The sequence below is a fragment of the Limulus polyphemus genome, unplaced genomic scaffold (assembly GCF_000517525.1).
Source record: "Limulus polyphemus unplaced genomic scaffold, Limulus_polyphemus-2.1.2 Scaffold1758, whole genome shotgun sequence".
Classification (NCBI taxonomy): Eukaryota; Metazoa; Arthropoda; class Merostomata; order Xiphosura; family Limulidae; genus Limulus; species Limulus polyphemus.
The window spans coordinates 225,733-236,000 of NW_013667368.1; the positions used below are offsets into that span (position 1 = coordinate 225,733).

The 10,268-nt window shown below is 29.4% G+C and overlaps 2 protein-coding genes across 5 annotated transcripts in view; one reads left to right on the plus strand and one right to left on the minus strand.

The window, feature by feature from the left end:
- The window catches only part of LOC106464846 (PQ-loop repeat-containing protein 1-like), a 29,935-nt gene extending 25,478 nt beyond the window's left edge, over positions 1 to 4,457 (plus strand). The window contains 1 exon segment of the mRNA XM_022392643.1: positions 1,632 to 4,457. Coding sequence (XP_022248351.1) covers positions 1,632 to 1,815 — 184 coding nt within the window. The 3' untranslated portion in view covers positions 1,816 to 4,457.
- Positions 4,458 to 6,461: 2,004 nt separating this feature from the next.
- LOC106464847 overlaps positions 6,462 to 10,268 on the minus strand; it is a 6,210-nt gene continuing 2,403 nt past the window's right edge. For 2 of the 4 annotated variants that reach the window (XM_013925001.2, XM_013925004.2), the window contains exons 2-5: positions 9,435 to 9,602; positions 8,805 to 8,967; positions 7,684 to 8,276; positions 6,462 to 6,620 (exon numbers count right to left, since the gene is read on the minus strand). In XM_013925001.2, the coding sequence (XP_013780455.1) occupies positions 6,537 to 6,620; positions 7,684 to 8,276; positions 8,805 to 8,967; positions 9,435 to 9,602 (1,008 nt within the window). In that variant the 3' untranslated portion in view covers positions 6,462 to 6,536. Of the gene's footprint in view, positions 6,621 to 7,676; positions 8,277 to 8,804; positions 8,968 to 9,434; positions 9,603 to 10,188 lie in introns of all 4 variants that reach the window. The other 2 variants (XM_013925002.2, XM_022392642.1) reach the window with 2 other exon arrangements.

Consider the following 10,268-nt stretch of genomic DNA (forward strand, 5'->3'; position numbering starts at 1 on the left):
GTAATCACCACTTGAATTTGTGAAAATAGTGAACTTTCTAGATGGATCATTTCAACGTAACCATCAAACAGCTGAAATGTAGTTTTCTCCTTTTTGTCAACTATCCACTTAGGCCTATTCAATTACCTTAGAATTTCAGTTGACAAGCCAAACTATCTTCTCTATTTTTATCACACTAGTATTCTCTGTGATTTGCTTACAATTGTGGCATGAGTTACCGTAATCATTTCGTCTTTTTTCTTTTGAAGATCCTCTGTTCTTTTTGTCAAAGTGCACTCAGGCTGATTCAATTACTTTAGAACCACGCTTCGACGGAGTAAAATTATTTTTCTTATCTTCTTTTCTAATGTTAGTTTCACTGTTAACATATTAAACGTTAGGCCTATGTCCATCTTTAGGCCTATCATATCTACGGTACTTAACTTCACACCAACTTTATTCTCTTTCACTATTATGTATCTGCTTATGTCTGTCTGCTGCTTCCTGCTCGTCTCATGCTATTTATATCATTATCATTTACTGGTCTGCCTGCTTTCTATATTCTCCACATCAATGAATTATTAACAAAACTTTCTAAATTCGTCTGCTTTTAACTCTTATTATAACAAAAACTAAACAATAATAAAATATTCACTCACAAAATTAAATTAATCAATACTATCTGAACGAAACAGTCTTTTATATCGTGACACTAATAAAAATTACAAACTAGATGTTACATTGTCCTAAATCAAATATCACTCTAGAAAGTACATTAGGTGATAGAAAATCATTATTTTATCAAGGAACTTCACAAGTAGAACATGACCGCCTTCCCTAGATCATACATCAGCCATGGACAGTCAGTTTTGCCAGGAACTTTGGAACATTCTTTTGCATTTGTTTTGATCGTATTCATGATTGGCCTCTCTTTTAGAAGACTTCATGCCTACTTTGTCTTGATTGCTCATCTTTGATACAAAGTTAAAGTGAAAAATTGAAACTTGCTTAGCCGATTGTGATCTACAACTTGCATCAAAAATGGTATCTAATCTAATGTACAAAAACATGCAAAATATAAATGGTGGTAATGAACATTGCATTAGCAAAATCCTTTGAGTGACAATCTATTATTGATCGTAAATTGTGACAGGTTTGCCAGATATTATAAAAAACAGTTATTAATAAATAGTTTGTGTAATCTTGATGATCACATCCCTGCAGAAATCAGAACACAGTGCACACAGACGTATTACTTGTAATTTATATTGTACTCTGAACGTGACATTATGGGCTAGATGCCTAGACTGCCATTGTTGTGGTTGTCCAACAGACAACTTAGCAGTGCAGTTGAGTTGTCTGACAATAATTTGAGTTGTCTCAGGCAGCCAGAAACCACTTATTTCAAACACTTGTAAATGTTTTAAGAACAACATATTATCTTGGAAGAATAAAGTGTTTGTTTAAAGCAGTGTTTTCATCTAAATGTAAAGAAACTATTGAGGAATTACCTAGGTAGTATATAGATACACCAGTAGATTTAATGATGTAGAGTTTGATTGTAGTCTATGTTGCACAGATAATTATTAAACATTGTTTTCTGAATTAATTGAAACCTATGCAGTTCACTTTCAGTTTATTTGTTTTTATAGCAAGAAGATGGTAATCATGTGGACCATGGGAGACATTTTCAAGACTTGTTACTTTATCCTTCGCAACTCTCCCATTCAGTTTTGTGTATGTGGAATTCTTCAGGTGTCAATCGACATTGCCATACTGCTGCAAGTGTTAATCTATCGAAGCAAACAGATAAAACACTCAGTACATAGTAGTTGAAACATATTCAGATGTTTTAAAACTAATCATGAAAAAATTGTTAGCAAGAATAAAAAGAGATTTCAGCCTATAGAATACTGAACAAGTTACATAGCGTTTGAGCACCTTAGAGTTGCAAGGAACAATTAAAGGGATTTGTTGTTGTATTTCTGGAATTTAAATTTAAAACATGCAAGTATGGTATTTATTTATTAGTCAGATCTTCAGTGTCAAACATTTATTGAGCAGACTGCACCATTGCACAACAGAAATACAGAATGTTATAGTTTCAAATTAAAGTATAAGAGCTACAGTGAATGACTTCATAATAATTGTAATATGTAAATAATAATAAAGTAAGCAATTAGCAATTGGTGAGAAATAACATATATATATAGAATTTAAATAAGAAATTCAATAACATTCAACTTACCATGATTGTTTTTGTTTGTTAAAGAATTCAAATTTATGTATCTGTATATATCATTATTTGAACTTATATCATGCAATTGACTAAAACTCCATAAGTAATTTGCTTAGCATACAAGTTTTACACTATTTTCCATATTGAAGTGCTTTTTTAAAAAAACATTAAGCAGAAGACCATTCTGTTCTGTTTTTTAAATTATAGAAAAAAAAATTTATTAAAGAAAGTGTGAATTTGTTTTTCATTTTAGCACCAGAATTGTGATCTTGTTTGAAAAATGAGGTAATTTATTCCACAAAACCAAATCTTATGATAACAAGTTGTTCTTAAATCCCAGAAAAAACTTTATAACAGATTGTTTCATAAAATTTGAAGTATTGTGTTGTGGATTTAAAAAATATTTCCTTTGCAACTTTTATGGCTATACAAGTTGTAGTGACAGTATGTGGATGAGGTTATTATAGATATAACAATCTGATTATTATTTCATTCATTTAAAAACAAAAAAAGAGCTACATTTACATGAACTTTAGTATCTGAAAAATAGGAAAAGGAAAGAAATTTAATGTCTCATTATACATTATGTAAAAAAAAACAACACCTAAACATTGTCTTGTAGAAGTGAAAAAGAGTTTGATTAATGTCAATAACACCTTGATAGTTGTAATCATAAATGACTAAGACTTATTAGGAAGTTGCTTTTGTTTATGAGAAATATAATGTTGTTAGTCCAAAATATATTGGTATTACCAAAAGTTATACCTCAGCATCTGTTACTGATACAAATTTTTAGTCTGTGGCATAATTTGTTCACAAGCATTTAAGAATTCAGTAACACTGATGGGAAAAAAAAAAAGAGTCAATACCTGATGTATTTTTCCATTAAGACTGTATATAAGATAACAAAATATACATTTGTGTACTGCTAGTAGACTGTGGTGTGTTACAAGAAAATAATGGAATATTAGCTTGTTTTCATGATAAAGTGACCAATAAATTGTACAGATGTTCAGTTAATTCTTACACTTGTATTACATTTTCTTACTTTAAATAGGTGAATTCTTTGTTTGTAGACTACCTAATTTCTCAAGTAATGAGGTGAAACTTGTACTGGGTGATTGAGATTCAAATGTATATTGGTTACAGTGTTATTTACACTACAGAATTAATGTGTTGTTTATTACTCAATGTTTTACTATATGTGGATAACTTGTATCAAGATTTATACCAAATCTGATAGTGTTTTGTGTAAGCCAGGGACCAATTAACAATATGTTGGTGAAAGAGACCAAATATCAATTGATTTCATTACTATGCTAATCTAAAAGAGTTTTTCTATTAACATGTTTTCTTACAGAATCTTAAAGTATACAGGTCATAGGTAGTAAGTCTAGTAAATTAAACTTAATTTTGAGCCTGACCCTCTTCTTTAGTTACTTAATGTGATTTCGCAAATGAGGGTCAAAAAGAGATAATTTAAACTTAGTTTAGGAAGAATTATTGAATTGTACATATATTAATGTAATATTTGCTATTGAATACTTTTAATTTGTTTTCTGATGAAAAATAAGCACATTGGACAACACTAACATTATTTTCTTCACAAAAACTAAATATGCTTAATTGGGTTACGTTTCAAAAGTGAAACAAAGTTTAAAAATTTCTCATGACATTTTATGATGAAATTAGTCGCAGATGTGTGTTCAGTTAGACTAATTTGTCTTATGAAAATGTGTTGTGATTAAGTGAATGAAAAATACAAATGTACTTATTTTTATTTGATCATGTGCTTATTATCCTGTCACCCGTTACCTTATTACTCAGAACTATAAGAGACAAAACTTATAATACTAATAAAGTAGCTGTTAGTTCCAAAGCTATAATACTATTGAAATGTTAAAAGTTTGTACTTGCATTTATGGAAAACATATATACAAAACAGACTTTTGTTATAACAATGCTGTCAGTACTTTTTTTCCTTAATTAGAAAATGTGTGATTATTCCACAACTTACTTACCTGCACAAAGAACACCTAGGTGATCTGTAGCAGTAAGGATGAAAATAACAATGATTTTAATTTTGTAATTGCTTCATTTTTGTTACTTAAGATGATAATATTCTGTTATGTTGTAATTTTAATGATGATATGTATTATTATTTTATAAATTCCAGTGGTTTGTACTAACACGAGGTCTATCATAAAATAAAGATGAAGATCTCCTCCTTGTCCATTAAGTAACTACTTGTTTGTGCTTAAGATCATACATCATTTGAATCAAAGTTTGAAAATTTTCCCTTTTCAAAATAAGCGTTTGTATTTGTTTACAATCATCAGCCTTCTGTAAAACGTTACTCTGAGTGCAGCTTAAAATATATACAACTATTATATATATGTTTCATGTTGCCTTTTACTGTAGTTATGGTAAAAGATCATTTAGTTTTTCTTTTTACAATTTAAATTTCTATAATTCATGAGTAATAACAACACTATCTCTATTTTTATCCATAAGTACATCTGAAACTGTTGGCAATACTACTGCTCGAAAAGTAACACAACTGTTTCAATGACTGAATACATCTTCAACTGTGCTTCACAATAAGTAACAGCCACTCTTCACACATCAGAAGCTTTACTGCACAAGTTACACCACTGTTCCAATAACATCTGAAGCTGTGCTATACCAGAAGTAAGGTTACTGTAGATAGTATGTGTGTGTGTAACTAGAAAGTTATTTATTAAGAGACAATTTCTTATTTATTCTTATAAAATTCACTTTAAATATATTTTAGTAAATGTTTGTAGTGTAGTGTTATAATAAAAGTGCTATGTGATATGATTTAGGCAAAGTGACCAGAACTCAATCAAAAGTTAAAAAATGGAAATTCTGATTAGACTAATATTAAGATTTGCCATTATACAGTTTACAAGTAGTAAGCAGATAATACAGGCTCTTCTGATTTATACCCTCAGTTTATGATTGATGATGCATAATGTTTTAACCTACGATATAGTTGAGCAGTAGCATAAAAAAGTTGATTGGTACAGTTACAGTTGATTTGTGTGGAATTAGTACAAACAGCCTGATTAAGCTTGCACTTTGTCATTAGTTTGTATATTGTATGTGTTCATGTCAAAGCATAGTTATTATGAAAGAGCTTAAGTTTACTTAGACAATAGAACTGTTTTCATCTATATGTACTTTATTTTTACATACCCTTTAATACCAAAATTATTCAAGGCCTTAGCTCTAATGTCTAGCTAATTGATAAAATAATATCTCCCCATGTACTGCATGTAATTTATAATTTCACATTTGTATTAGACACCTATTTCTAATATATTCAGTTATTATTGTTTAGGGATACATGTATGCATTGTTTTATGTCAATACATTAGGAACAAACTTTAATTTCTGTCTATTACAAACTAAAGGCAAATCAGACAAATTTAATTCTGTCCTTTCGAACAGCATCATTCAAGAATATCATGTTTAAGAATTTTGCTATTTTAAACTTTGTCAAAGATAATTTTTTGTAACTGTGTGAATAGAAATATTTGATTATGTCATCCAATCCTAGCTAACATAATCACTTCTGTAGCTTTGAAAGTTACTCAGCCATATCATAACTTCAACCTTCTGAGCAGTAACAAACATGTAAATCCCAAGTCATTAAGTGTGGCAAAATGCATTTTAAAAATTTGAAATAGTTTTGGCATACAATTTGCAGAAATGTCAACTTTATTAGTACCCTCAGAACAGTATAATATTCTTCTCCTCATCATATTTTAATGTCTAATTAATGTGTTTTAGATAAATGTTTTAGGTCATGTTATCAGAGAACAGCACATGAGTTTATAAATTGTGTTATACGAGAAAAGGTAGAAACTAAGTGATATTGTTGTAATTTATCATCTACTGTGATCTTAAGCCTACCAGTGAGCATTAGTTAAGTCAAATTGTAGAACTTAACGTTCAAGAAATGAAACAATTCATTATCATTAAGTAAACTGGAGTTTGCATCATTCTTTTTATTAAATAGTCTAAAAGAACTTTATAAACTGTTCAAACATTAACTACAGACTTGCTGTTATGATTTCCATCATATTAAGATTACTTTGCAAACCAAAATTACAGTATTTAAGAACTGCAAAATAAGACAACTTCTACATTGCACTACTGTATCTGTTTTACTAAAGTGTTTAACAGCAGAGGAAACATATTCAGGCAGAAATTAAACTTACATTGATTCAATCCGATTTTAATTCTTTAATTGTACAAGTGAAAAAACGAAAACCTTTTAACATCAGGTTTGTTAGTCAAGATTACTTCTCTCAAAAAAAAAATCTTTCTCCCTTAATTCTTCTGTCACCACATTGCCAAATAGGCTCCTGAATTCCTGTGAAATGACAAACAGGATATGTGATTAAATATATTCTTACATTGTAAAAGGTCATTTAAAGATTATTTATATAACACACATTTGATCCATACTGTAAATCCTATATTTACCAGTGAAATAGTCTGTGTGTGGAAATTTCATATGTGCTAAAGTGTATTTTGGTATTTAAATTTCACACACAGATACTAACATCTGTCACATTAAATTAGAATATTCTTCTAAGCCAAGGAGTTGTTTTGCCATAAGCATAAATGTGGAGTTTCCAGAGTCTAAATTTAATAGCAAATGTTCAGTCTCATTTCATGAAAAATTACAAAAGTCTGTGTGGATTAAAGGTAAGTTTTTAGTAGCATGTCCTGTGTTCTGTAGCACAATGCTAACAATATAATTTGGGGTATGATTAAATAGACTAAATTGTTTAGCTGTTTCTTTTGACATTTAAAAAGCTCTAATCAGCACTATGCACCATTAGACCCACATCTAAATTCAATGAGGATAGTCTCATTACTTGCTGGAATGATGGTATATCAATCAATACTTCAGATAATGTTGTGTACTTTATTAATGCCCAATTTGTGATTTTGAATACAGGATACTAATAGAATAATGAGCTACTTACTTGAATTACTATAAAAATACTGAGAATTATAAAAAATAACACCAGTGTCTCTTGTCATTGACACATCAGAAATTAGCAATGTTTTAAAAGCACAAGTTAGTGTCAACATTTTGCAATTTTCAAGAAAAAGTTCTACTATATATGTTCTTATACTTTATGTTGAAAGCTACTTTCCCCTAGTAAAAATTAGACTGAGAAACTTGCAGTTTATTAGAACTCCCCTTTAGTTTAAACATTTAAAAGTGACATTATAAGGAAATGCAAAAACTACCAGTATTGATGCAGTAAAAAGAATCTAAGGATCTGAATTACAAAAATAAGTGTCATAGTGTTAAAAATAAAAAACTACTGTAAGGAATATATATATTTCATACATCCATATAACATGGCACCACTTCATGAGCTTTAATACGCATTTAAACTAAGATACTTATTGCATACCTCTGTAAGTTCCAGATTTTTCGAAAAGATTGAATCATGTGGAAACTGCAAATTATCATCATTCAACTCCATATCATCATACAGTGACAGACTTTCATCATGATCAAACAGAGGATCTAGCACAGTGTTAATCTGCTTCTCATCATCTTTTGGAATATAGAAAGGAAGATTAAAATTCACTAGATTTATGCTCTTATCATTTTTAATTGCTTGGGAGAGGATTGGGTCACCAATGATATCTTCATACTTCGAATCAAACTTCTCTACTGTATGAACTACACTTTCTTGCTGATCAGTTTCCAGTAGAACAGCTTCAACACTTCTGTTAGTAGACCCTGCTTTCCTTAGCTCTCTTCCATCTTGTATCACAGACTGCTCTAAAAGTTCATTGGCACCAGCTGTGACAACAGTACCCTCAATATGTCCTAAATTAATATTGTAGGTTTCATCTTCACACACAAGATATAAATGTACAGACTTGTTTGAGAGTAGTGTGTTAGCTAAAACATCATCTGAAACACAGTATTGTTTTTCAATGTGCCAGCTGGATAGATTGCACAATTTTTGGTGTGTTTGTGGTGGGTCTATTGAGTCTGAAAGTGAAAAATCCATTAGTATCCTAATTTTCAATGCAGTGAAGATACTGTTTAAATAAAATGTGTTTTTTTTAACTCAACTTTTTTTGCCAACTTTAGTGCTGTAACAAAACACACACATATATACACACAAAGAATATGGCAAGGACAGCTTAATATTTATGCAAGTAAGAATATTAAGATCATTCCTGTTTTTAAAAAGATTGTTTTATTTAAAACAACATTTTACCAATTTTAGTGCTGTATTACAACAAAACTGTTATATAAAATACTCTAAAGTATCACAAGGATCATCAAGACAATTTTGTCCTAAAATACTAATTTTCATTGAAACAGTAATCACAAAATTAAGCTACTTTTTGACCTAGTTTGTCATGTCTGAATGTTTGAATATTGATTTTTTATCAAAATCACGTTTTTACCTGAGACAGAATTTCTTAGAACAGATGTTTGTAACTATGATAAATTTTTAGAATTGAACTCAAAAAGGAGAAAGATAAATGTATATAATATTCAACAACTTACTCATTATTCTGTACACCCGAAATCCCTTAGCTTCTAGATTTTTCTCCCTTTTTACTCTTCCTAGTTTTTCCAGCTTAGAGTGGGCATTTCTGAACCTCTGCTTTGCATATGTCCAGTATCCTGGAGTTTCTGGATGATGATTGCCTTTCATTATATCCCATTCCTGGAATCAGATATTGGAATCACTCTTTTAACTGAAATGCAGATTACTTTCTCTCCTCTCTACTGTAGATATACAGACTACATCTTCTTAATCAGCTATTATGTGAATTACAAATGTAATAAATAAATTATGATGTGTACAATCGAGGAATTAGCTTCATATAATTTCGGTTTAAAAATAAAATAGTATTTTTTTTTAAACTTAAATTTTTAAAATGTAATTTGTAATTAAGTTTCTCATTATGTGATACTTGATATTTTAATTTAGTAGAAAAGCTATGTTAGCTATTACTTTATACAAAACAAACTGAAGACTTTAATGAAAAAATGTACAAAACTGCTGTAATTTAAAACAATTCAAATTAGTAATATAACATTATTTCAAACTTGTAATAAACTGTTTATTATGCCAGTATCATTTTAATGATAAGATTTTACATTGCTGCTCAAAATTTCTTGAAAACTTACTCGAAATATGTTAAAGTCTTTCTCTTTCCACAAACGCGAACCCTTGTGTGGCCAGATGACCTTGTATAGTTTTTGATCCCTGTTTATCCATCTCAGATTGAAAAATGATTCCTTGTCCAAAGACGGAACAATGAAATCATTTATAAAATATGGGCCCTTATTAACCATCTAGAAAAAATAAATTTTGTAAATAATATTTCAATAAAGTAAATAATTAACAAGTTAAATTGTAAATTAACCTGAAAATTACTTAACTGTAAGTAACTCTTTTAACTGAAATGCAGATTACTGTAGATATACAGACTACATCTTCTTAATCAGCTATTATGTGAATAGCTGATTATTCTACATGGAACTAAATAACCAATCTTTATATCCTTATTTTTTTAAATGTACAAATTTCAAATATTATTTATTATCAAAGGGAAATTATATATATATACGATATAAAAAATGTTCAAGTCCTTTTCATTAAATTACCATGCTTGTTGATAATGCATCTTTCCATTTCCATAGGTTTTACTTTGAAGTCCAGATTACCATTTGTGTAAAAGATATTATATTAATAAGTGATATATATATATATTAATTTTTTTTTAAACTTTACTAAAGCTCATTCACCTTGCATTTGTAACCGATTATGTTCAAATACCATTACCTTAAAATAAAGTAGCTCTCAATAAGTTTTGCTATTTCATCATTTTTAACACACTAGTATGTCACAATTAGACCACATAAAAAAACAAACTTTTACCATTCTTTAGAGTGTAGGCATTTCTTCTAGTTCCCACAGTGGCACAGCGGTATGTCTGCGGACTTACAATGCTAGAAACC